Source organism: Geosmithia morbida (genome assembly GCF_012550715.1).
Source record: "Geosmithia morbida isolate 1262 chromosome Unknown scaffold_0, whole genome shotgun sequence".
Taxonomy (NCBI): Eukaryota; Fungi; Ascomycota; class Sordariomycetes; order Hypocreales; family Bionectriaceae; genus Geosmithia; species Geosmithia morbida.
In genome coordinates this window covers 1,569,742-1,596,672 of record NW_023336187.1, presented here as the reverse complement: position 1 = coordinate 1,596,672, position 26,931 = coordinate 1,569,742, and the positions used below count along the sequence as shown (strand labels likewise).

The 26,931-nt window shown below is 55.3% G+C and overlaps 7 protein-coding genes across 7 annotated transcripts; 4 read left to right on the top strand and 3 right to left on the bottom strand.

The window, feature by feature from the left end:
• Positions 1-765: 765 nt before the first annotated feature.
• Positions 766-1,470, top strand: GMORB2_0488 (orotate phosphoribosyltransferase; the record flags this gene model as incomplete). Its single annotated transcript, XM_035462473.1, has 1 exon — positions 766-1,470. The coding sequence occupies one exon, from the start codon at positions 766-768 to the stop codon at positions 1,468-1,470; it is 705 nt and encodes a 234-aa protein (XP_035325403.1).
• A 1,246-nt stretch (positions 1,471-2,716) lies between these two features.
• GMORB2_0487 (uncharacterized protein) lies at positions 2,717-5,077 on the top strand (the record flags this gene model as incomplete). Its single annotated transcript, XM_035462472.1, has 4 exons — positions 2,717-2,739; positions 2,838-2,906; positions 2,994-4,904; positions 4,993-5,077. The coding sequence occupies 4 exons, from the start codon at positions 2,717-2,719 to the stop codon at positions 5,075-5,077; spliced, it is 2,088 nt and encodes a 695-aa protein (XP_035325402.1).
• Positions 5,078-5,526: 449 nt separating this feature from the next.
• On the bottom strand, positions 5,527-6,992 carry GMORB2_0486 (L-2-hydroxyglutarate oxidase LhgO; the record flags this gene model as incomplete). The annotated part of the gene is made up of 2 exons (XM_035462471.1): positions 5,527-6,735; positions 6,894-6,992. 2 exons carry the CDS (start codon positions 6,990-6,992, stop codon positions 5,527-5,529), a joined length of 1,308 nt encoding a protein of 435 aa, XP_035325401.1.
• Positions 6,993-9,070: 2,078 nt separating this feature from the next.
• On the bottom strand, positions 9,071-10,314 carry GMORB2_0485 (uncharacterized protein; the record flags this gene model as incomplete). Its single annotated transcript, XM_035462470.1, has 4 exons — positions 9,071-9,186; positions 9,259-9,763; positions 9,835-10,085; positions 10,194-10,314. The coding sequence occupies 4 exons, from the start codon at positions 10,312-10,314 to the stop codon at positions 9,071-9,073; spliced, it is 993 nt and encodes a 330-aa protein (XP_035325400.1).
• Positions 10,315-16,967: 6,653 nt separating this feature from the next.
• Positions 16,968-19,867, top strand: GMORB2_0484 (peptidase family M20 M25 M40 protein; the record flags this gene model as incomplete). The annotated part of the gene is made up of 3 exons (XM_035462469.1): positions 16,968-18,944; positions 18,995-19,384; positions 19,457-19,867. 3 exons carry the CDS (start codon positions 16,968-16,970, stop codon positions 19,865-19,867), a joined length of 2,778 nt encoding a protein of 925 aa, XP_035325399.1.
• A 2,016-nt stretch (positions 19,868-21,883) lies between these two features.
• On the top strand, positions 21,884-22,435 carry GMORB2_0483 (uncharacterized protein; the record flags this gene model as incomplete). The annotated part of the gene is made up of 1 exon (XM_035462468.1): positions 21,884-22,435. The coding sequence occupies one exon, from the start codon at positions 21,884-21,886 to the stop codon at positions 22,433-22,435; it is 552 nt and encodes a 183-aa protein (XP_035325398.1).
• Positions 22,436-22,958: 523 nt separating this feature from the next.
• Positions 22,959-26,562, bottom strand: GMORB2_0482 (Fungal trans; the record flags this gene model as incomplete). Its single annotated transcript, XM_035462467.1, has 3 exons — positions 22,959-23,834; positions 23,964-26,087; positions 26,281-26,562. The coding sequence occupies 3 exons, from the start codon at positions 26,560-26,562 to the stop codon at positions 22,959-22,961; spliced, it is 3,282 nt and encodes a 1,093-aa protein (XP_035325397.1).
• Between the last annotated feature and the right edge of the window lie 369 nt (positions 26,563-26,931).

Sequence of the window (26,931 nt, the reverse complement as noted above, 5' to 3'; positions counted from 1 at the left end):
CACTAGTAAAAACAAGGAGAGAAGAAGAGAAGTTGGCCAGGAGGGGGAGGAGAAGGAAGATGATGGGTGAAAAGAGATAGAGAGAAGGGTGATGATGGAAGGAAAAGAACTCCAGATTAATGGAAAGGGAAGCGAAGTCTTTTACCCGAGAAAATTTAGCTCGCCATGGAAACCGAAGGAAAGAGGCAATCAGAGCTCCGGCTCCACTAATGGTATTCGACTCCACCCCCTGAGTCGACTGGAGTCGGAACAATATTGGTCCACGCAGCCCAGGGCAGCAAGGGGGTCCCGATGGCTTAGTAAAAGGCAAACCCACAGCGTTTATATCAATACTCGTAATATAGGCAAACGCCTCGGGAACAAATAGTATTACATAATCAAAATGAGCATACAAAGCGTCAAGAGTGTATTCCCGGGCGCCCACTCACATGTACGGAGTATTACTCCGTACGGTATTGTTACTACGAGTTCTTGATGGCGGCTGCACACACTATAATCCTCGGCGTTGGTCGCGGCGCACTGGCAGCCATACGTGCCCCGCAACGCAAAACTTTTTGACGCTGTCCTTTTCGGGTGCTCTCATTATCGTGATAGACTTTTTTTTGGAGGGGTTGAGTGGGGTGGGGGAGTTGTTCTGCAATTAACCACGACAAGAACCATATTGTTCCAATACAACCAACCCTCTCAAAAAATCTTTCGACGCCCCGATTTGACCAACTCGATCGTTCCAGGCAAAGACTTCTCTTTTATAGAACCACCACAGCCATGACGACCCAGCTGCCAGAGTACAAGCAAAAGTTCCTCGAGGCTTCTACCTCGGGGGGCGTGCTCAAGTTTGGCAGCTTCGAGCTCAAGTCCAAGAGGATCTCGCCGTACTTCTTCAACGCCGGGTTGTTCCACACGTCGCGTCTGGCGGGCGCTATCGCTACCGCGTTCGCCAACACCATCGCCGAGGCGCAGAGCCAGCAAGGTCTAGAGTTCGACATCATCTTTGGCCCGGCCTACAAGGGCATCCCGCTCGCTGCTAGCATCGCCATCAAGCTGGGTGAGCTGGCTCCCGCCAACCTGGACTCAGTGTCCTACTCGTTCGACCGCAAGGAGGCCAAGGACCACGGCGAGGGTGGCAACATTGTCGGCGCGCCTCTTGAAGGAAAGAAGATCCTCATCGTTGACGACGTCATCACGGCCGGCACCGCCAAGAGAGAGGCTATCGAGAAGATCCGCAAGGAGGGCGGACATGTCGCCGGTATCGTCGTCGCCTTAGACCGCATGGAGAAGCTGCCCGCCGCCGACGGCGACGACTCCAAGCCCGGCCCCAGCGCCATCGGCGAGCTCCGAAAGGAGTACGGCATCCCCATCTTCTCCATCCTCACTCTGGATGACATTATCAGTGGCATGAAGTCGTTTGCCTCGGAGGAGGATATCAAGCGCATCGAGGCCTACCGCAACCAGTACAAAGCAACGGATTGAATGAGCCAGCGAGATAAATTATGAGGTATGCCTCAGTCAGAATCGCCAATCAATACCAGCCACTCGTACCGCCCGCTCACATATGCTGGCCCACCGCTTGGACACCATACCAAGACAGCTGCCCGGTTCCAACTACGTGAGATGGACAAGGCTGAAATGAGGGATGCAAACAACGTCTCATCGAGAAGTCTGATGAAACAGTTTGGGTATATCAGGGTATGGTTAACGAGTTATTTTATTTTACCCTGCCATGGTTTGACTTGGTACTGCCCGTGGTGAGAGCTTTGTCCGGTTGAGACATTGCTGTTGTACAAAAGAGTCGGGTAGATGTGTTTTTTGTTTTTTTTATATCGGGTAGACCATAATACTCGTCTATCGCCATCCATAGACCACGTTAAATCCCGTATGCAGATGTAGTTTATCAAGTCCAGTTTAACATGTGCCTTCGAACACGGGTACATGCCCGGAATACCGCATCACTAGGGCATGCACATGTACGCCTTTCACGTAGAATATAGCGCCACAGTGGCTAAATGTGCAAGAGATACAGAGCCCGAAGCATCATGACAAAAAAAAAGAGCATTGCGTGCCTCAGTCTACGTTGAATATGCTAGAAAGATGTCTCACATTATTTTGTCAATCACATCAGCTGAGGTATCCACCGGGTAGCACTGCCTCCTAGTAGGCGTCAAAAGACTGCCGACGGTGCATGGAAGCAAGGCGAATAGCAAAGCGCATTACGGAGTACGGAGCGTGGTATTACTCGTACGAGTACATATATGGTCCTTTGGTAGTGCAACTGGTAAACGGCAGTTACGAAACAGTAAGTCGCCTACCAGCCAGCATCATCGAGTCAACATTCTCCTCTTCATCGTCATCATCACCCGTCGCCCCTCCAGCCACAACACCACCAAAAAGGCTCATAGTGCTCTCCGTCTTCTGGCTTGGCACCATACCGGAGTCCCTCGCCATTATCGCACCTTGTCGCATTTTTTGTCGCCACCAACCGTTGTCGATCCCCATCTCGGCGCCGTTTCTCTCCACCCTCTCTACCCGCGTCCCTACATATCGGTCACCCTCTCGAGTGTGCCCCCGACAACTACTAGGGCATACGCACATATACACACAAAGCCCATCGATCATCCAACGACGTTGCCTTATCACGGGCAGGTGTCGTAGTACCCCTCTCTCGACGTTGCTCCGCTGTGATTGCGACTGGGAACGCCGAGGCAACCTCGATGCCATTATGGCTGTGAGGGACGAGGGCCTGTCCGTCAACTCCCCTCCTCTCCCTTTGCCCCTCGCCGCCTGGGCATTTTCCGCGCAGCGTTTCAGGTCCACGAGGCTGATTTTTTCTTCTTCTACAGATACTATCCCACAGATACAATCATCTCCAAGAAGGGGCGCAAGCACTACCGTGTCCCCGTGCGCTCTCAGTACGTGCCCCTCTCAATCCTTTTTTAGTAACCTCCACTATACTACCGCAAACACCACTGACCTCCGAACCTGCGTTTTTTCTATAGACACTGGCAGCTGCGATCCTTGATTAGTGCCGAGAAGCGTCACATTGTGTACTTTCCCGGGGGGAGCAATAGCAATCACGTGCAACGGCTGAATACGCAGACGCGCGAATGCGAGACAGTCAAGCTCCTCACATTTGCTCCGCGATGCCTAGCTGCCGCGGATGGCTGGCTGTGCTGCGGTAGCGAGCATGGAGAGTTTGCGGCTATTCGCCTAGACGATGATGGGGCCAACGATGACCCCGACCTCGACTTTGACGCCGGAGCGCCCGTCATCAGCACGCCGGGTGGCGACACGTCCATATTCTCACTGTTGGCAAGGGTGCGGAGACCCATTAAGAGTATGATTGCCAAAAACGTCAAGCTGGCAAAGGAGCGTGTCAACTGCATCACGCTGTGGATGCCTCCCACTAAGATGGTAGCTTGCGACCGAGCCTACCCGTTTCCGGTAGCGGTCTTGGCCAACAACGACCGTACAGTCACACTGGTCAACCTCGATGCTTCTCAAGACGACGAGGGTGCCGAGTCCCTGGATGTTATTAGCTACCCGGATTTCGTCAACCGGGCCGTGATCTCACCAGACGGACGCCTCCTGATTGCAATCCTCGATGACCCTTACCTGTACGTTCATGAGCGCGTGCAGAATGGTGCGGGATCTAGCACGCGTCCTGGGCGTGACGGCTGTTGGAAGGAGCGACAGAGAATCCTCCTGAAGAGCCAGAGGAAGGACGACCGATCGGACAGCAGAGGCAGCTTCGCAGCCTGTTTCTCGCAGTCGGGTGCTTACCTGGCTATTGGGACTCAGCATGGTACCGTATCCATCTTCAACGCAAGCCTTCTGACGGAACAGGCGGATGCCGCGCTCATCACGACGTTTACGTCGTCAAGACCCGAGAGTGGACCAGGCGCAATCCGCGACATGGCATTTTGCCCCGGTCCTTTTGATATACTCGCATGGACAGAAGACCGGGGACATATCGGTCTTGCCGATCTGAGGACGAATTTCGTCGTGCGCCAAATTGTCGACATCAACGCAGAGGCTGACTTTGAGCACATTGATGTGCTTGACCGTAACACGGTAGATCCTAGGCTGTTGGACCGACGCGAGACTGAGCGGAGGGAAACAGAACGGAGGGAGACGAACCTGCCATCGTCGGAGCTAGGTAGCAGCAACACCAATGCTAACACGAGCGAGGTGCGAAGGTGGGCGACAGTGGCGGATCGGTTCAACTCACTTAACCACCCACTCACAACCAATGAAATGATGGTCCTGGAAGCCATCCGTGGCGATCGCTTACGGAGGGAACGAGCAACACGTGGGGAGGACGAGACGTCTGCTGCGGTACCTTCTTCGCGATGGAGCAGCGCTTACCCATTTGGTTATACCGGGGCGCTGGAAGGCGGCGTCGGCGATCGAGGGGGGCAAGAACGTAACAACCGTGCCGTCGATGACCTCCTAGGTAACTACCGGGACCAGCGTGATCGGCAACATGATCGCGTCCGCACCAACATGCAACTCTTGCGTGAGGCAAACGAGAGGCGGCAGCTTCAGCTATTTCGAGGACAGGACCGGCAGTGGATGGAGAGGCTTGGAGAGACAGTGGCCGCCATGCGCAACCAGCAAGAACGGCAGGATCCGTCGTACTTCAGCCTCCTCGAGGTGCTGCAAGCAAGAGAGCGCAGCAGCCCCACTGTCAACAACAACAACAATGGCAATGCCAACAACAACGTCAATGACGAGGAAGAGGACAGTGACGATGGGTTCCTTCCCGTGCCCCGAATCAACCAGATGGTCAGCCGGTGGGAGGAGAGCGCCATTCGTGGCACGCTGGCCCCAGACCACGGTGTTTTTGAGGTGCCTCCCTCGCCGGATAATACCGCTGGGCTGGCGTGGAGCGATGACGGGCGTACTCTGTAAGTATTCTCCACCCCCTATCTATCGTTTGAAAAGATAAAGGATATGTTGCTTGGTGGGACAGAGGAACAATACTGACTCTGGTAGATTTGTCGGTGCGCAAAATGGCATATATGAACTGCACATTGACGTTCAGAGCAGGAAGCTTTCACCGAGTATCCAACCTCGTTGAAGTCATGTACGAATTTGTATGGCGACGACTTGAACGAAGGGATGGCGTAGGCGTTTTCTTTCTTCTATTTCCCAATAAGGCATCTTACTTCTTGCCTTCTATCATGTTTTATCCCCTTGGCAGTATTTTTATATCAAAAAAAATTTCAACGGTCACTTTTTTGTTGCCTCTCCTCATAGCACAGTCTGCGCACCACAGAATTCCATCTCTTTATGTGCAGCGGAAAGAAAAGCATGCCATCTTCCGTACTCTGGAGAGAGATAAGAAGAAGAAAAACATGAGTGGTGAAAAGTTTGGAATCAAAGCAAGAACGACAGATGGAAACGAAAATCCCCTTGAAGCAGGATCAAGAAACAGAACGCAAGGAGGAAGACAGAAGAAAAAGATGAGGCTACGAGTGCCAGGTAGTAATGAACAGGGTATGCTATATTATATGTGTGCGTGGTTTCTCACGCGGCCGTGACGCTCCCGTACATGAGCTCCTCAACCTTTTCGCCAATGGCCAGAGAGCTAGTAAGCCCGGGACTCTCTATGCCTAACAGGTTAACCCAGCCATGGTAGCCGGGCTCATTGCGGATGATGAAGTCTTGAAAGGTAGAGGCGTCGGCACCCACGGCGGCGTGGTTGGCCAGCTTGGGCCTGATACCGGCATAGTCAGGGGCCAGGCTGGAGACGTCAACCTGGGGCAGGTACTTTTTGATCTCGGCAACGGCGAGGTCGAAGCGGTCAGCGCTGGGGGCCAGGTCGTGCGGGCTGTCGACCCACTCGACATCCGGACCGAAGCGCAGACGGCCGGCGAGGTCGAGGGTGAGGTGGGTTCCCAGGCCGCCGGCGCCGGGCTCGGGGACGGGGTATATCAGCCTGGAGATGCGGGGTTGGGAGGCGGCGTAGGAGAAGTACGTGCCCTTTGCATAGCTGAGCGGGCGGCGGCGGTCGGCTGGGTCGACGACCATCATGTTGTGGACGTCTACGGCTCCCAGACCGGCAGCGTTGATGACCGTGTCGGCGGTTATGACGACCTGATTCTCGTCGTCGCCGTCCCGTCCCCGGGGGGTGGCCGAGGCCTCATCACCGTCGCCGTCGCCGTCGCCCCCCACGCGGATGGACCAGCCGTGGCGGCCGCGTGAGGCGGCCGACGGGAGGGGTGACACGGCCCGCACTGGCGAGTTGAGGGCCACGACGCCGCCAGCGTCCTCGAACAGGCCGGTGAGGCAGACCATCAGGCCGTGGGAGTCGACGATGCCGGTGGTCGGGCTGTCCAGCACGGCCGCGTCGGCCCTCACCCCCTCCCCCTCGCGCCGCACCTCGTCCGCCGCGACCCAGCGCACGGGGACGCCGATGTCCTCGCGGCAGTGTCGCTCGATGCGCTCCAGCGCCGCGGCCTGCGCGTCCGTCTGCGCGACGATCCACTTGCCCACGCGGGCGTGGCCGACCCCCCGCGCCTCGCAGAGAGAATACAGCAGGTCCTTGCCCCGCACGCACAGGTCTGTCTTCAGGCTGCCTTTGCCGTAGTAGATGCCCGCGTGGATCACCTCGCTGTTGCGCGAGCTCGTCTCCATGCCCACCGCGCTGTGCCGCTCCAGGAGAACCGTCGATGTGCCCGTGCGCTGGGAGAGCTGCCGCGCTATCGCTAGACCTACTACGCCTCCGCCGATTACCTGCGTTTCCTGTCAGTAGATGTTCTTCCCCCCCCCCCCCCCCTTGTTTTCTCCTTCTTATGTCTTTCCCTTTTTTTTTTCCATTGATGATTCATTTCTCTCTCTCCCTCTCTCTCTCTTTTACTTGGAAAACATGATGGAAAAGAGAAACCACATACGGCGTGGGTAAAGTCGGCTTGAGTAGCTCGAGTCGTGCTAAAGTATCGCGATGAAGGTGTTCGACTAATGGCCGCTCTGGCACCGTGTCGGATGGCCATTGTGTCTCCGGAGTGCTTTCTCTCTACCACGCAAGTCTTTTATTGCTTTCCCCCTTTTCTATCCTTCACTTTCAACTGAGTTTGAATTTGAGAAGAATGCAAATACATAAGAGAGGCGAGAGAGAAGGGGGGAGATGCTGTTGAGAATATTTTTTTTTCTATTCTGTCGTTTTGGCCGACTGTCGGACTTGTCCATCGTCTCCACTGTCACGCCATCCGGTAAAGCTTTCCTTTCTCGTTTCGAATAATTACCCCGGAAAATGGTGTGTCAATTACCATGTAGAGACGGTATCAAGGATGGTTTCGGCTTGGTCTGTCTTTCCACTGTCTCCTTCTCTCTACTTCGTCTTGGCTCCTGCAGATTACAATCGTCTTCTCACTCGGCATAATTCGTGTGTCGCAGTCGGGGAGCCCGTTTTCAATTTCTTATCACGTGCGCCACTCAGTCTAAGACTCGACTCCGCTTCCGAGGTTACAGATGTACTCTGACTTCTCTTCATGATGTATCTTCTCTTATGAACATGTCCACGGTTCTTCATGTCGCACTTTCATCGCCGGCCGACCAGTTACCAAGATACCGCACCAGTGCAGAAGACGCCGCCCCACATCCAAAAGAAAGATGAAGAAGAAGAAAAAACAGGATTCTAACGAGCTAAGCGTCCGTCCCTTTTCTGTGCGGTGTGCGACGTGCATATATACCCGAACGCAAGAGGCTGGTCAAGATGCTTTGGAAGACCCTGGAACTATCGGCCACCTTGGAATTCGGACGGAAGCTGTCACTCTAATGGTGGCCCTCTGTGGTAGACGGTAGACGGGAAACGGCCAAGCGCGAGGCCATTACGAAGACAACGGAACCGTCAGGGACCGGTGTTGTCGTGAAAGACGAGCCGCCTTCACCGGACTCGGTTTCCTCTTCTCATGAGCAAAAAGTCGATGCCCCTACTGCATCGGATGCAGTGCTAAGTCGAACGAAGAGCGTACCGTATACGTCGTACGCACGGATATGTATAGAAGAAGAAGTATCGTATACTGGGAGTGCGCTGGTGAGTGCGACCGACATTCGATTGACTGTGTTGGCTCGACTTGAACTGTTGCAGCCCTTGGCATCCGATCTGCGCTATGCAATTGGGAGGTGTGTGTCCTGTCCCGCTCTGCTTGTTGATCAATGGATGGCAGTCGCAGGATGTTGATGACTCCAGCCAACGCTGGCCGCCAGCCTTGGACACAAGCAGTGCTGAAGCGCCCGCTTGTGGAATGAACGGATGCGATATTCAGTATAGTGTCATTACATTGTGACTGCTATAGCCCAACCGCTATTCCGTCGCCATCGCCGTCTTTAGGAAGCAGGAAGCAGGAAGCAGATGATGATGGTATCACATGGTTCCACACCCACCATGGATCCATGACGGGTGTAGGGCATAGATATGCAGGTATGTGCACCGCAAGGAACTTGCATTGGGCGTACCCGTAACTCGTAAGCATCATGTCTCCCCGCAAGGCGAGCCCATCTACGACCATTGCACATCGGGTTGTTGCAATCTTGTGACGTGTGAGTCGTTAGTGAATCATTTTATAGCTTAGATACGCGGGGATTCGACCATAAAACCGTCGAGCCTAGCACAACAACATACGACAACGAAAGAAAACACCAACTAACAACTATCGGCATACCACACAAGACATACTAAAAAGAGACGAACATACCTTTTTCGGGGTGACAATATCAAACCTACATTGCAAGGAAGGAATCGTTTATACGGCTGTAAGAGCAAATAGATAAGAGACCTTTAGGAGCCTCAGCTAGATAGTTGAATTGACAAAGGCTTCCTAGAACACACTTGCACCCCTACTACATGTACATGTGTGGTATTCTACGAGTGACGATTGACCGACCTCGCAAGATTCGCCAGGTAGGTATAGGGTAGGCTCTTTGTGTTCATCTTCCCATTCCTTGAAAATATATTATGCACGTCCAAGAGCCTGAAGCGCCTAACACCATATCTAATAGAGCCCATTGTAAAACCTCATCTTCGATGCGTCGTATCTTCACTGAGGACAAGTCGGCCTCAACTTCCCTCCTACCGCGTGCCTTTGTCGCCTTCCTCGCCAATGCTGGATGACTGGGTGAGATGTGAATGGACCTGGGGTGTCGACGTAGACGACGGGCTAGCCGACATGTCGGACAGTTGCTTCTCTGCACCATCGCATCTTGTCAGCCCTTTGTCTCTCTAAAAGCTCACAGACAGACGAGGCGGAAATCCCATACCTAGCTCGCGAATGCGATGCCGGAGCATCTGATTCTCCCTGGTAAGCATCTGCGTCTCAGCTTGGTAGAGAGCGCTCTCGTCGCGGCCACCACCACCACCACCGCTAGCAGCGTTACCGATAATCCAGTCACCACTCTCAGCGCTGACCGATGTGGACCGCACCCTGGGCGAAGGGCCACGGCTCGGGGTCCTAGATCGGGCTGCTGCTGCTGCTGCTGCGGCTGCTGCTGCTGAGGCCGCGGAGCCAGACAGGTTGGTACGCGACAGATCAGTCGAGCGCCGGTTGTGACGGGGGAAGCTCGGAGAGCGAGAGTAAGAGCCCACGGGGGTGGCACCGGTGACGGAAGGAGTGCGGGACCCATGAGGGATGGAGATGGCACTGCTGCTGCCTGTGACGGCAGCACCACCATCTGCTGGCTGGCCCTGGTTCTGGTTCTGGGGGTTGCTGGCCTGAAGTCTCTGCAGGTCAAGCTGTTGCTGGCGAATCATTTGGAGGAGACGATTCTGCAAGAGAGAGAAGAAGAAAAGGTCAGCATATATATGAGAGATGAGGATGCGGTGGTCGTTCATCGTACAACGTGAGCTTCCTGCTCTGCTTCGAGCTCCTGATGAAGCTCACCCAGACTAGGGGCGCGGTGATGGTGAGGATCAGCCGTCATGGGAGGTGATCCCGACAGAAACCGAGGACTGGGAGAGACCGAGGGCTGGGCGGAGTGCTCGCTGGCAACCATCTCGCCGGGACTAGGGATAGAGGGGTCATTCATCTGGAGGTTCAAGAGGATGGAACGACGGCGACCAGACTGCGGTGAAGAGCGGGGTTGACTGCCTATGTTTCTGTCAGAAAGGATGTCATACTCGAGTTGAGAGAAGGCATGGATTGACTCCTCAAAGGATGATGCGGATCCGGGAGATGTAAAGAGGAACAGGGACAAACCTCTAGATGATTCTCGTTGAAGCCCGGCCATCATGGACGCTGCAGCCTGCATAGACATTGATGCCGACCGGGGCGAGCCTGTCGGCGACTCACTGCGGGGCGCGTCGTCGTGAGTAGACATGATATCAGCGTATCAGAGAGCAATATCAGAGCTACTACCGGTAAATGGAGCAGTAGGGGCCTGGGATAACGGGCCAGATGGAGGAGATTCAGGATATGGGAGAGATGCAGATGATCAAAGCGGTTTTCATCAAAGCAAAGATGGCGGATAGACAGACAGCCATCTTCACTCTCCTCGGCAGAGTGGCCAGATATGAAGGGCCACAGGTCAGGCCAGGTCAGGTCAGTGAGGCAAAGATCCATCCAGCCTTCTAGGGCAGGCTGAGTGTGAGGCGAGGCGAGGTCACGCTGTACCTGGACGGCCGCAGAGGCCCAGACACGCCACAACCGCCATTGAGGGCCACCGAATACCGCCGGGAGCCGCTGTAAACGGTGGCTGGGAGACCTGGAGCCCCGCTGCTGCCTGTAATACTACAGAATAGAGAAGCTGCACGTGAGAGGGAGAAGATGACGGGTTGGATTTCTCCTCCATCACAATCGTCACCACCATCACCATCACCATCATACTACTGACTAATTACCGCAGACCGACCATGACTGGGTGACGAAAAAAAAAAATCGTTGATATTTCCGACGAGACAAGAAACACATTCGACATCATTACCGAGGGAGCATGGACGTTAATACCGAGACGAGACAAGAGAGGGATAAGCACAGGGAGAACCACTTGTCCCGTCTCCGCCCCATCCTTCCCTGAATCTCGACCCACAAACGGGTCTGTGGCAGAAGCGACAGTCACACACCCGTTTGGGCTGTTCCTGTGTTGCGCCGCAGTCCTCTCCCTTTCTTCCCCTTCTCTCTCTCTCAAGGGATAGGCTGACCGGGTGATGAACAGGTAATACTACTCGCTCCCCGCCGTGATAATGCAGCTGTTGTTGGTATGGGTCCATGGAATAATATTATTCAGCGGTGATCAAAACAATCAACATGCAGCTCTGCATTGACGTGACGACGGCGGCCATACCGATTACTCACTCACGCTGAAAAAAAGAAAAGAAAAAAGAAAAAAAAAACAGATTTTCATCAGTCATGACCGAAAACGACGGGCGCCTCCAAGTAGAGAGAATAGTACGACGCTGTTATTACTTCCTCCTTGCCTAGAGGCCAGAGATGATTGTAGTGGCCACGCTACCGACAAAAGACAATAAGCCGCGACGCCACTACCGCGTTACCCCTTGTCACGGTAGTGGACATGTTTAATCTCCCCCATCGACAGCTGTACGAAGAGTAATCTGTACCCATTCTTTTATCTTATTAGATACTCCTGCCCGGCTGCTGACCAAAGAAAAAAAGGACTGAGTACGACAAGTGCACTGCGTAATGGTGCTCGTATTTGAAATGCAATTACACCTGAGAAGCCGGAAGCCATCCGCGGCCACGTACCAACCCTATCATGACAATCCCACCGCAGCCTTTTTCTGACCGGGGTCAGCCTGTCAGGAGGAGGATCTTGGTTTGATGATGAGCGCGCCCACGTGTGTGTGTGGGCAAAGCCATCCAGTCGGGACCGCACTCCTCGTACGGCACACGACACACACAGTATTACGACGTAACAATGACCGCGTCCTGCACACTGCAAGCACGGTGGACTCCTCTTTGTCTTCTCTGTCTCTCTCTCTCTCTGTCTCTCTCCCTCTCTCTTCATCGTCTCCCCCTTGTTCCTGCAGCAGCTCGATCACACGCGGATCGCGCGTCATCACAATCGATCTACATTGTTGGCTATACACACATACTACTCATCCAAACTCCGTAGATACGAGCGAGATGAAGGAATGCAGCAATGAGCTCTCCAGCACCAACACGTATTGATCAGATGGTCGTCTGCGCCTCCCTCTCTATGTGTGTCTTTGTATCAATGGATGGCGTACGCTTTCGTGATTGTTTCTTACTGCTGAAACGAAACTATGAAACGATTGACAGTCGCGGCCTCTTTTCTTTTCTTTTTTTTTCTTTTCTTTTCTTCCCACCCTGTCATCCCGTACGTAGTTTTTACTCTTGTACACGTGTAAAAATAAAAATAAAAATTACGAGTAAAAAAAACCCGCGATGCAGAAAGAGATGAAATTGTTTATGGAGACAGGGACCAAAGGGGGGAGAACTAAACGGGGGTTCTGCGGATTTCCACAAGTACCACCACCCCCTTTTACTTGTACTCCGGATCAGCCGAAACCTGTCACCGGTAGTTTTGTGACGGCTCACACCCGCGTTGATGTGCAAGGAAGAGAGGAGGGGAGAAAGGAAAACCTTTTACAGGGGTGGAAGCGTCAAAGAAGGATAGAGAGAGAGAGGGGGGGGGGGAGAGGGAGGGAGAGAGGGAGAAAGCTGGGATGCCTGCCGCCCAATTTACTCCCATGTTCTCAAACACCGTCCCTCCCCCCCCCCTGCACGGTTCGGAAGGTTTTTAATAGTCACCAACCATCACTTGCGGGGACGGGCACGAGAGCATTGAGTTATTACTGTTCGCATTGTTTGTATCGGAGAGAGGGAACATGTGAGAGAAGAGTTTTTCATCGCCTCGTGCGTGGTTATCCCGATCACGTTGGAAGGAAAAGAAAAGAAGAAAAGGTGAGAAACCGACTCTCTCTACCCGTCCCCGTCTCGCGTGGCCTTTGATATCTATGATTTTTTTTCTCTTTAAATCCTCCGATGTTTTTTCTTTTCAACGTCTTCTCGGTCTTTTCTCTCTCTCCCTCTCTCTCGGAACATAGTGTTACAGATGCGTATGGAGTCTCTCTTTACATGTACAAACCCTCTACTGTGCAGCCTATGACACCCACGGCCCATGCAAGGGGCTGACAAGCGGATCTTGACGCGTACATTCGTGCATCCGTAGTGTATTTGTGCGCGGAGAAAGAGAGAGCGTGAGAGAGGGAGAGCGCGTGAGAGAGGGAGAGAGGAGAGAGATAGACGTATTCAAGACGGGTATCCAGTTACGTCGCTCGAACTTTCTCCTCTCCCTGCTCCCCTCTCTACTCCCCTCAGTGCCAGCAGCATGCATTACGCCTTATCTATCTAGGGCCTTATTGGGTCCTCTCTCTCTCTCATCCTCTCTCTCTCTCTTCGTCTGCTGCACCTGTACGAGTAGGCGATACATGTACAGGTACGGATAGCTCCCGTGACTTCCATGGGTCGGGGGAGTCGGAACGAGATCTGCCTTGCGACTTTGAACCCGGCACAGCTGTCTCGGAGAGCAGAGCAGAACAGAATGGAACAGAACGGAACAGAACAGAACAGAGAAGAGAGCGAGATTGAGACTGAGATTGAGCGTCTGTCGCTGAAGGCTCGGGTACTATTACTATCAAGTGATATTGCAGGTATTACCTGACTACTTCTCGTACCTACGGCTTGCTACCAAGCAGAGCAGGAGTACACGCATATATATATATATATATATATATATATATATGTTAAGAGGACGGATAACGTCAGATCATTTAACGCGTGACTACTCTCGACAGTGAGGACAAGTCTGTTGCCTACCCGGCCTAGGCTACGAGAGAAAGGCCTTCCGGCAAGAGAGGAAAACACCGCCGTTTCCGGCTTTATTGGCCCGTCTCTAGCCACCAGTCTACTTGTCATTAATTGAAGTTACAAGGGACGAAAGAGAGAGCATTTCGTCATTGCCGGGGCGGCTATTAGCAATGGCCGTCGGCATTTGCTGCTGGTTGCCTATCCGCATGAGACGACCACGAGGTCTCCCTTGTCTCCTTCCGATACCCTCTTACTCTTCTACGCTGTACTTGTGACGTGATAACTGTCGCATGGCCCTCAGCCATGTGCTGTCTATTGTGCTACCCATTCAAGAGAGAGAGAGAGAGAGAGAGAGAGAGAGAGAGAGAGCATGTACGTATCAGTAGTGGTATCCGTGACTGGTAATCTCGGACTGTACTCGTATGTGAGATGCCGCTGGGAACTGGGCAGCGACAAGGACGAGAGACAGTGAGAGTGTGTGTACGTTTACAATGGCTGTTGTTCCTCACGCTCGTCTGCGTACGGGCGCTATGCACTCCGCATCAGATGGCAGAGCGTTGCGACAGAGACAACGGCTCTCCAGGTTCTGGAGCGGGTAGGGGGAGAGGATATGTGTGGTATTACTTACTACATATGTATGTAGGAGTACGGAGTGATGTAGGTAATATTAGTCTGCAGATGGGGTTCAGCACCGTCGGGCAATTGGATGTCACCGTACGTACGAGTCGCTGTGGCTGTGTGAATAACTTGCTTCCGTATAATTTGACTGGTCATGAGCATCAGTCTACAAGGACGCGGCGTCAGTACACGAGTATCATACAAGTAACAGCACAACTCTTCTACTCTTTACATCTACGTTTACATTTTCTGTCTCTGCGTATTGCGTATCGTAGGCATACCGTCGTTGCGAGTCGTCTCTGTAACACATCCATCCTCGTACTTTGTATAGACCCCGTCAGCTGTTCGGAGTTCCCCAGCTAAGAGAGAGAGAGAGAGAGGGGGGGGGGGGGGGGGGGGGGGGGGGGGGGGGCACAACATCAATCATTCCCTTCTCCGGAGCTCTTCTTCCCCTTGCTAGCGTTTCCCGCTCTCGTGGGTCCCAAGTCCAGGCCCAGGGAACGTTTCCACGCTGCTGGTCCGGCCCCCTGTGACGGCGACAAGCGGCCACCTAAGACCTGACGGGTGGATGTAAGCGGCCTTCTTCTTTGCTCTTCTCTTATGAATATATACTTCCTCCCCTCTGGCGATTGTGAGCGTGAGCACAAGTTCCAAGTTTTGATGCTTCATCCTGACATGAAGTTGCTTATTCCACCCGAGACCTTGTTTGAGGACCTGACCACCCCCTCCCCCCCCTCTCATGTTCCATCTTGCCAGGTTGCCCTTGACTTGCAAGCTTGCAACTCGCCCTTTTCTTTCCTTTTCCGGCTGCTCCATCAGCTGTCAACCAGACCTGTCGTCCCGCTGCTCCCTTGATCTTATGCACGGGATACGAGCCAGTTGCTCACGTTATTGACCAGTTTATCGTCTCGATGTATATGTAATGACCTAGTAATACTATCGTGCCCGTGCTCCCCGTATACATGTAATCCGTATGCACAGAGGATATTATACGTCTTAGTTACTGTGTACTACCGATACACCGAAAAAAGAAAGTATAATTACTCGTATGGATCTTGTCTGCTAATACTCCGTACTGCTCCTAGTATCGTCCGAGTAGCAAGTACATGTAATTAGTTGTGAGCATACATGTATCAATGCGGCAGCCGACCCCGGTCGAGGCTCCTGCACATGTATCGGATACTCCTGATCCTTCACACGTATGCGCGCCGACAGGATGTGATGCATGTACTCTATACTTGTTACCAGCCGCGCCTCCTACGTCGCGATACATGTGCAGGAGGTATTGCTGCTAGTATTGCGGATACTCTCTACCCGTATGAGTACTCGTACGTCCGTGGTCCCTTTTGCTGCACGTCCCCCTGCCGCCATCCATCTGAGCCCAAGTTGAGGGAACAACCACACACCCCCCCCCCCCTCTTCGATCTTCTCTTTTCCAGTTGCCCGGTATTGTCATGTCGGGTCACTTTTGACCCCTTCCCCGACCCTAAGCCGTGGTTTATTACATTGCCTTGCAATTCGTCCTTCTTATCCTTCTCTACTCGTATGCATCATCCCCGTGCGTTTCGGCATCGTCACTGTTCTTGAATCTTTCAACTCTCCAACTATTTGTCCTTCTTTTTTTTTCCGTTTCCCTTCACGGAGACAGTAGCCAGGGTAAGCAGGTTCCTCCGCTGCCCACTTCTTCGTGCGTCATGATCGATTCAGTTGTACCGAGAGAGAGAGAGAGAGAAGTGCTACCGGTAGTATCCCTAACGCTAACGACAAACAACAACAGCAACAGCAACAACAGCAACAGCAACAACAGCAACAGGTCCCAAGTGTGTGAGTGGAGAGGAGCCTTCTTTCTATTTTAGCGGCACACCTTGGTAACGAGGCCAGACCTTGGTGTGTGCCGTTCTTTTCCATTTCGGGGAACTTGTCGCCAACCGCGTGTAGAGCTTGGGTCTCTTACTCGACTGGACCTGGACCCAAACTCCTTCCCACTTCTCAACTTGCTACCATCCTGCTAAACCATCCACACCAAAGAAAAGAAGAAGGGGAAGAAGAAAGCGAGACGACGTTCCTTGCGTCGTAGCCCTTCCTTTCTGGTCCCGTGTCATGCCCATACACACAGTCTTACCAACGTTCGAGCCTTGATCGCTACTCTCACACCCATCCACCCCGACCAGACTCGTACTCGCCTGTCCCTGCCGTCTCCCGATTACACGCATGCCGTCTGCCGTCTCGTCTTCGTACGCCGGCCCTCTGTAGCTGCGGTGCAAGGAGAGCCGAGGCTTCCCGCATCTCCTTTCCAAATTTCCTGCCATACATCTCTCCCTCGACCCCATTTGATTTCACCTAGTCACTCGTTTCTTTCTCACGCCATTCTTCGTTCTGCTCCGATATCTCGACGTCTCCTCTTGGGACCGACCCTTGAACTCCAACTCTCCGATCAGGGCTGCATTCCTCAAACTTGGGCTGCATTCCTTCCCCAGTTTCATAGTCGGCTTGGCCCGACTGGCCACCATCTCTCTAAACAACCAAACGTTGATCACAGCAGACAACATATTCCCGCCTACCGTCATGCCTTACAACGCAACCGACTCGGCGGCGGCTTCGAGCCAGTCCGTCAATTGGCGACCTATTTCCCGGCCGCACGAGCTCCCACACGTCCTCCAGGACTCTCGCGAATCTCTGCCCCAGTTCGAGAAGCAGGCTCGCAGGGAGTCGAGGCTCGGCCTGCGGAGCCTCTTCAGCCGCACAAGGAGCGTGCGATCCTCCGACTCCCTCTCAACCTCCAACCAGGCTGCCGCGCCCAGTTCTAATCGCGACAGCATGACTCAAGGTATCCCCTACTACACCTTGCCCCCCGGCAAGCCCACTCCCAGGAACGACACCCACCCGCTCTCCACAACCTTGGAGGACGCCAAGATCGATGCTGAACCTCCCGTGTCTCTGTCGGTCGCCAAGCTGCCCAAGCGCAAGACGGGCGGCGCCGCCGACACGGCACCAAAGGGCCACCCGATCTCATGGGCTGCCGCACCTCTGCACAAGGCCTACCCGCAGGCCGTACGGCACTCGACATTGCCGGCCACAACGCTCGACGCAGACTACATTGTGCGATGCCACGACAAGACCGCAAGCTCACCCGCCGCCGCCGACGCGAGCGCCCTGCCGCCGGGCGACGACAAGGCCTGGCCCAAGAGGAGGAACCGTGCCAGGTCGGGGCCCAGCCTGTCCATCGAGTGGACCAACAAGACCTATGTTCTCGTCAACGCCGGCTACCTGCTCGAGTACCCTGCCGAGGGCTTCTTTGACCGTCCGCCCGACAAGGCCCTCCGCCTCACCAAGGACTCGGCCGTGTTCGCGACCGACATGATCCCGGGCCGCCATTGGGTCCTCCAGGTCGCCTCGGCCGTGTCCCCCGACGGATCCACCAATGCAGGCGACAGCAAGTCGTTCCTCTCCAGGATTCCCTTCCTATCGATGGCCGAGAAGGATAGGCGGAGCGCCGCCGCCGCCAACGGCGGCGACAAGCAGAAGCCGCCCTCGTTCAACCTAGCCTCCAACATTCTGCTCGTCCTGGAAAGCGCCGACGACATGGACGAGTGGCTGGCCACCCTGCGTCGCGTCATCGAGGCGCTGGGCGGCAAGAGGGTCGTGTCCGAGACGGGGAACCCTCGGACCGAAGTCGAAGACGACGACGACGGCGGCAATAGCAACAGCAACAGCAACGGTGACAGCAACGATCTACCGCTGCGCGCACAACCCAGCCAGAGGACGCTCGTCCTCGACGGCACGAGCAGCTACCTAGCCGACCACGAGCCCGCACAGCCGGCCTGGGAGCGCGAGCTCATCCGCCGTGGCAGCGACGCGTCGGTTCCCATGTCAGAGATGCTGCGTGATGAATCCATGGACGACGCCTCGGCCACCAACAGCATCCTCTCCCACGACGGGCAGCGCCTCGAGAGCCTGCGCAGCAGCGCCAACCGCTTCTCGTGCGTCTCGTCCGGACAGCGCACCTTCATCACCTCGGCCGGCTCGTCACCCGCCGGCTCCCCGACGCGCGACTGCTTCCTGTCCTCGCCCGAGGTGGAGACGGCGCCGCAGCTCCGTCCGGAACCCGAGCTGCGGCTGCGACCCAATGCGGCTGCCATCGCCGACCGACGCAAGTCGCAGCAGATGCTGGGCCCCTTCGTCGAGCTGCAGCCGGCGCCCGGCGCCCGGCGCCCGCCGTCGCTCTCGCCCGTGGGAGCCGGTCCGGTGGACCTGAGCATGTCCGAGGCTCTGTCCTCGTTCAGCCGCCGCTTTCCGACCCGTCTGCCCGGTCCAGGCGACACGTCGTACGCCTCCATCCTGGCCCCCCCACCCGACATCGAGACGCTGGCGGCCCGCCGACCGCCCAGGGCCCTGCACATTGCGCGGCCGCTCTCCATGGTGGAGGACCAGCCCTCCCCCAAGGAGGACGTGCCTGAGCGCCCGGCCACGCGCCACAGCGAGATGCCCAGCCCCACGTCGCCCGAGTCGGTGCCCCTGCCCCCCTCCCGTCCGGAGTCGTGCGTGAGCCCTCGTCTGTCGGTGGGCGGAGACGAGAGGTTGACGGAGGACAGGATTACCGTGACGGTGACGGAGAGCCCGCCCTCGGCCTCGGTCACTCGCCCCTCGGCAGCAGCGGCAGCGACAGCAGCGACAGCAGCGGCAATGCCGCCCGTGGGCACGCCGTCGGTCACACCGTCGAGCGCGAGGAGGAACAGCACGACCAGCCCGCGCAGGCTGTCGAGCATGGGCACGCTCCGGATGCAGAGCGACGGCTCCTGGATGACGGTGCCCAGCCCGGAGTCGTTCAAGCTGCCGCGGCAGGGGCCGCGTGTCCACGATGCAGAGAGGTGTCACTCCGCCATGGACATGTACGCGCGCATGGACCAGTCCCCCGCGCACCCGTCCTCGTCCCCGTCGTCGTCCTCATCGCGGGGGGTGCGGAGGAGGGTCAGCATGATGCCGTTCGTGCCTGATCACCAGGCGCCGACGTCGTCGTCGCCGTCTCAGAACCCCCCCCGCGGCCGCCGCGGTAGCAAGGCGTCTGCTTCGGCTCCGGCCCCCGTGGTGGCCACCCACAGGCTGCCCCCGCCCAGGCCCATGCCGTCCCTGCCGCTGGTGCCGTCGTCGTCGGCGTCGTCGGCGTCGTCGGCGTCGTCGTCCAGCTCGAGGAGCTCCAGGTTCCGGCCGGGGAGCAGCACCAGCTCCATGCTCCGGAAGAGCATGCCCCATCTGCTGACCGAGGGGCCGCCGCCCGGGCCGGCACCGACCTATGCCCTGCCTCCCGTCCCGCCGCCCGGGCCGCCGCCGACGTCTGCACTGCCTCCCGTGCCCACGTCGGTGTCTACGTCTTCGCTTCCCCTATTCCCGCCTCCGACGCGGGCCCTGCCTCCGTTGCCACCGTCCACGTCTGCTCTGCCTCGCATCCCGACCAGGATGACGTCTAACAACATGTTTTGAGGTCATTCGCGTACTCGAGCATCCATTCACTACCTTTTCATTTTCCTTTCTTCTCTTTCTTCCTCTTACCAACATTTCCTCCCTCTTTCTCTTCATCATTGTACGATTACATGTGCTCTTGTAGACATGATACGACTCAATTCTACCCAACGACTTTTCTTCTTCTCTTCTTCTCTTTTTTTATGTGTGTAAGGAAAAGAACCCCCCCCCCCAATCTTCAACGGCACACTCACAAGAGTGGCCTACACTGCCAATTTCTTCTTTCTCTTTTTTCCCTCTCTTCTTCTTATACCCCGCAAGAGGTATCTTCTACTCTGCAAAAACCTACCTTGCAGTCTACTGCGTTTTCTTTGTTTCATGGTGCGATATATATATCCAGGAGAGTAGTTTTTTTTTTTTTTTTTTTTGCTTTATGGATGTTCTCTTTCTTCTTTCCTGCCTTTCTCTTTTTCATGACCAAGATCAAAAGCAAAAAAGTTTTGTGTGTATTCTTTAGGGCTTCTCTTTCTTAGACAGAGGTTATCGATAACATGGGATATATCATTTGGCCTTTGATGCTTCTCGCATGTAGGAATTGCATGCAATGACTGGTATTATTAACCTTGTATCGCACATGTAGAACTCCGTCTACGTATACGTATGAGCTGCTCGTACATGGAGGGGATACACATCACTATTACTAGTAACGACTGATTGATACTAGTAGGATCTCCTCCTTATACTACTGTACATCTTGTGCGGAACTTTGGTCCATTCTCCTAGACTACTCCAAACAAGATACATGCATATATCTCGTACATGTGAAAAGACCCACCCATACACGGTGACGACGGTAAGAAGATTGTAACAAGAGCTTCAAGAACGTGGAGACGGAGGTTTTTTTTTCTTCTCTTCCCTTCTACGCCCTGCCATTGACGAAGTATTGCTGGCAGCTTTATCGAGTAACGAGTACTCTGCATGCCTCAGAGAATTGATATGAGGTGTCGTAAATGAGTGTACGCACACCTGTAGCTGTATTATGCGTGCAATGTACGGAGTACGGAGTACGGAGTGCGTATACGTAGTAATATGGAGTAGATAATGTCACATGGAGAGGTTTACTCTCCGCCATTGTCACAGCCTTTGAATTCAAGAGTACGGGAGCAGGTAAGTCAAGAGTATTTGATGCTGTAGTATTGAACTGGTAGTGCGGGTGCTCTCCTCTGTACTCTGCAGGATGCGTATCATGCTGTTTGTTTTCTTGTCCGCTTTGCCCGTCATAGAGGTGGCTGGGGAGAGTAGGAGGGGGGGGGGGGGGGGGGGGGGGGGGGGGGGGGGGGGGGAAGGGGGGGGGGGGGGGATTGGAAAGGCAGGGGCCGGGTAAGAAGGGCAATGACAGGGATGCCGCATGTTCGAGTTATCTGCACTGGAAGTGAGTGACAGGTGTACAGATTATATTGATACCTGTATTAATCTGTATTAATACTCGTACTCGTACCTGTGCTACTGGTGTCTCCCGCTTTTCCGATTGTCCCGCATTTATTAACCAACCTCCCCAGTGCCCCCCCCCCCCACACCGAGTTGCGATGACGATGATGCCGACATTTTGATCTTGACCTTAGATTTTTCCCCTCCCCTCCCCCCTTCTCCAACTCACTCTTGATTGATTCTCTTCATCTCTCTCTCTCTCTATCCATATATCTATATCCTATGCTTTGTGAATGAGAAAAACGTTTGTCATTGTCTTGTTGTGTCATCATCTCACTTTGCGATATAAGCCCATCTTTCGACAGTAAACACATCTCGCGATATGATAAGCACATCGCACGCGACAATCATTTTGCAATAACAACAACAACAACAACAACAACAGCGACGACGGCGACGACGACGACAAGGACAAGGACAACCCCAAATCTCAGGATAGACGGGGACGACGCCTTCTCATCCGAAGCATTGAGAAAGGAAAGGGAAGAGAGAGGAGAGGAAGAAAGCGGTACGGGAACAAGAAGAAGAAAAAGAAGATGGCACCGACATCACTCAAACTTCGAGCCGACACACTCGTCCCTCAATCCTACGCTCACCAAGGCTCATCCCTCACCCCCGGCGCCGTGGCCGGCGTGGTCCTCGGATCGGTGGCCGGCGTCATCCTCATCCTAGTGATACTATACTCCTGCCTCGGCTTCGGCCCGCGCGTCATGTCCTCCGAACCCTCGGGGGCCTTCGTCCGTCGTCGTCATGGCAGCCACGGCAGTCACCACCACCACCACAACCAGAGTCACCACCATACCAGCGACAAGTACAAGTACAAGTATAAGCGGACCAAGCACGGGCGTCGGTCGTCCGGTGCCTCACATCATCACCGACGCAGCGGAAGCGGTGCCGGTCCGAGGATCGTCAGGGAGACGGTCAATGTCCGCACGCAGGATAGACGATCGGCCGATGGTGGTAGGCCGCGCGGAGGGGGTGCGCCGGACCCCATCTATGTTAGGAGACCCGGTGGTGATTCGGTCGACGATGATGACGATGAGGTTGTCGTCATTGAGGATCATGGTCCTAGGAGGCCTAGGAGGTGATTTTTCTTCTTCTTCTTCTCCTTCATGTCAGTTTCTCATGATCATCACGTCTTCTTCTTCAATCTTCACCCGTCTGTCTGTTCCTTCTCAGTTTCCATTCCAAGTCATCTTCTCATCTTCTCATCTTCAGACACTTGGTGCAGAGTTATATAGGTGGGATGAAGGTTATACAGAGTACCGAGAATATATACGTTTCCTATGTCTGTCAAGAAATGATATCTGCCAAGGATATAAGAAAACAAAAGGCCGCAGAGAAAGAAAGGGGGGGGGACAGATAAGAAGGACCACATCTCCCAACTCCTCGTTCCGTCATCTTTCTCCTCTGGATAATAAGACTTATAGCGGGAAGAATCCTAAAAGAGAAGATGAAGACCAGAAAAGAAAAAGAAAAGGAGAGTGTAACGAAACAACGGATATCGAGGAAAACTGATTCAAACGTTTCAATCATCATAAAATGAAGAATTATAAAAAAAAAAAAAAAAAAAAAAAAAAAAAAAAGTGAGAGAGTGAGAGAGAGCGCGAATCACAGCCCCATCCCCTCATTGTCGTGCCCATTATTCCCCTGCGGTCCAAAGAAGAAGCTATCAAACGGATTGGCAGGATGGCTGTCCCCGTACTCATTCCCCAGTCCCTCCCAATTCATGCCGAATCCCAGGTTGACCTGTGCCTGGTCCATGCCGGTAAACTCATAGTTCGAGGTGGCGTCCAGGCTCTCAAAGAAGTCCAACTCCGGGTACTCTGTTCCCTGAACAGTACTACCACCACCGCCGCTGTTGTATTGCTGCCGCGAGGGGTTGTGATGATTGTGACCGTGGCTCATGCTGTTGGTGCTAGTACTGTACACATTGCTATTCTGCGCAGTAGACGTGAGACCGTGATCACTCGGACTACGTCCATCCTGCGTCGTGTGCATCATGTAATCTGCTTCGTAGGTGGCTGACCTGCTTCCGCTCATGTTGGGGGATGCTCGTGAGCCGACTTCCCCTGCTGCCGACAAGGGTGGTGATGAGAGGGTATCCGATATGGATAGGTCGAAGCGGAACGGTCGCTGCTGCTGCGGGGAGACGTCTTGCTGATGCTGATGCTGATGTTGATGCTGTAGGATGTTGTTTCTCCGTCGTGCTCGAGAAGATGACGTCGTGTTGGCGGGTGACGGGTCGACTCCCGACATCCAGGCCGAAGAGGAGGGAGGGGGGGCTGTCTGCCGGTACTTTGGCTGCGACTGCGCCTGCGCTTGTGCCTGTGCGCCGAACCCTCCGTTGGACATGGCCATCTTTATGGTTGTCCTCGCCGTGCGGTCAAAGGCGTCGCGACATGTTTCGGCCGGTGGACACTTGTCAATCATGTCAGTGAAGACGGACTTTGCCGCCAGGACGGTAAAGTCTACCTCGTCCATTGTCTTTTTTAGAAGTAGTCAGCAGGCTTATACACACACACGCACGCACGCACGCACGCACGCACGCACGCACACGCACACACAAGGCGGGAGGAGGATAGAGGATAGAGGTCAAGAGAGAGAGAGAAATACCAGACGTGCTCGCACGGGAGGCGAGTGCCAGATGGCGTATAGATAAGAGATGCCCGCCATGAAGAGATGGTGGGTAGACAGGTACGTGTAGCTGACCAGGCCGCTGAGGTGCAGCTGCCTGTATATCCGCAGGATCTTCTGCCCTGCCTCGGCAACCTTGAGGTAGATCCTGTCCTCGTCCTCGAGGAGCTCGGTGGTGGGGGTGGTGGCCGACGCGCCGCCGCCACTGCCGCCGCCGCCGCGGGGGCTGCTGTCGTCTACCTCGTGCGAGGTGTTGTACTCGTCCTCGAACATGGCGGGCACGCTCAGGCTCTGTCGGTACAGCAGGATGATGGCCTGCCAGTAGTTGAGCTCGAGGAACTCGGTGGAGAAGGCGACGCCTGTCTCGAGCCGTGTTGGCGCCGACATCTTCCAGCTGTATAACCTCTCGTCTATGCTGCGGCGCCATGAGCGGAAGGAGTCGAACTGCACCAGGAACGGGGAGGGCAGGTGGTGCATGTGCATCTCCGGGTAGCTGCCGCCGGTGACCGCGTCGTCCTGCTGCTGATGCTGATGCTGTTGCTGGAGACTGGCCACCCGGGCCGCCTGGGACTGGTTGTACTGGAGCACCTGGACCATCTCGGACTGGAGCATGCGCAGTCGGAAGTAGTGGTGCGCCACCTTCTTGTAGCTGGGGGCCACCACGATGTCTTCCCCACCCGCCGACGGTTTCCCAGCCTGGTTGTGCGGATGCTGCTCGACGATCCCCACCGTGGGAGAGATGTAGTCGTCATCCAGGAGGGACGGGAAGCCAGTGGTGATGACGTCGTCGGCCACACCAAACGGCCGTCCCACGCACGTGCTCACCAGCCGATCAAACGAGTACGTGCACCACCACAGCCGTCGGCGCATGTCGCGCGTCCAGAGACGTCTGCCCCGCTCCGCCGCCACGCTCCCCTGTCGTCCTCCCGGATCACGGCGTTTGCTGCTGCTGCTGCTGCTGCTGCCGCCGCCAAGGCTGTTGTCCTCGCCTCCTGCTCCGGAGTCGGTGGGTTCGGCGAGCGGCGACGAGTCGGGGACGTCCAACCCGCCGTCCTCGTGGTGAAGCCCCAGGTCGATGGCCAGCCGGACTGCGACGCCGATGATGTACCACAGTCCGGGGGGGACGGGCCGCAGCAGAGCAAAGTTGGCGAGCAGCAGCACGGCCTGCAGAACCTCCAGCCCGCCCCCGCTGCTACTCAGACACGCCTCAAGGTGTACGATGGCGCTGGCATGGTACTCCTCTGGCTTGCACTGTCCGCCGCCGCCGCCGCCGCCGCTGTTGGCGGATTGGTGGTGATCCGTGGTGGCGGTGCTGGTGTCGCTCGTCTCCGTCTTGACCGGCTCCCCGACAATGACGCCGCACCCGATGGCGAAGACCATGTTGAGCATGTACGACTCGCGGTGACCCCTCCCGTTCTCCGGGTCCGAGTACGCCCGCTCAAACATGTCGAGGAACTCGCCGCGGTGCAGGATGGGAATCTGCGGGTTAGCATGCTCAAAGTACAGCATCACCAGGTGCATGCCCACGTTGCGCGTGGGGAAGGTGGCAGGCTGTATGGTAGGTTTGGTATGTAGTCCGAAGAAGGAGTCGCGCATCGATGTGCCGCCGCCGCGGCCGCCTCCTCCGCCGGCTGCCGCTGCTGTTGCTGCAGAGGAAGAAGAAACGTTGGGATTCGTCTGCGACGGCGGTGGCAGACGTTGGTGTTGCGGCTGGTTGGCACCGTTACCGTTGTTCTGATCCGACACGGCGTACTGGACCGCGGCAAAGACGACGCGCGCAAACGATACCCCCGACGCGGATGCCAGGGACTTATCCGTCTTGTTGGAGGAGCTGATGATGTTGGACATGGCGGGGCTCTGGCTCTGATGATCCGACTTGTTGGCGCTGCCGGCGCGGGTATGGCCGAGCGACTCGACGGCCGGGTTCCTCGGTGGCGGTCGGGCATAGTACTCGTCTGACGGTCGGCTGATGACTGCAGTATGATTGCTGCTGCTGTTGTTGTGGCTTGTGTCTGCTACTGCTTGCGAGCTAGGACGAGAGCACGGGTCCAGGTCTTGGGCGGCAGGAAAGTCGATATCGTGCGACTTGAGGAGTCGTTCAAGCTGTTCGACCCTAGTCTCTAGGTAAAAGACGTAGCTACCAACACGAGAACAGGTCAGCACGGCGCGCGCACATACACATACACACACACGCGCGCGCGCGCGCGCGCAGAGAGAGAGAGAGGGAAGGGAGAGAGGCAACTCACCTTCGAGGAATCTCCTTTTTGGTTATAGGATCATATCCAACACACGAGACACCAGCCTTGGCGCAGCTGGCACAGCTAGGCAGTTTCTGATCGCATCTGTTCTTGCGTAATCTGCACCTGTTGCAAGCGCTCACATTCCGAAAGTTGCTGCTCTGAGCGACGGCAGGACCGGGACTGGAGTCTGCAATGGCCGTGTCGGTACGGGGACTCGTTGTCACGATCTTGCTCCCGTCTAGCCTAGGCGCGGCATCGTCGTCGTATGAAGAAGAATGGCGCTGACGTTTGGCCGGCTGGGCTCTCGGCGACGACGGAGCGCCATGCGCTGGCGGCATGGTTGTGTGTGTGTATATCGTGATCTTTTTTTCTGTAGCATATACCCGGCAGATATCATGTGCGTATGCGTGATTGATCTGCGAGCAGTCGGGGAGTCGGAGCTTTTAACGTGGATACGGTGGGTCGTGAGAAAGAGCCATTGTGCAGCCGACTGCTGTGTGACGTCGCGCGGTGGAGGAAGGGAGTCGACGATGATTTTAGAAAAGAAGAGGCCGCAAGCTACTATAGAGTCATAACTGCCTAGTGATGATAATGATGGGATAGTTGTGTGACTATGGAGAAGGAAAAAAAAGAGGACGGACGGTAATAGTGCATCCGTTCCTCTATGCAAAAGCTCGGGTTAATAATGTGGAAAATGGTTCCCCCTC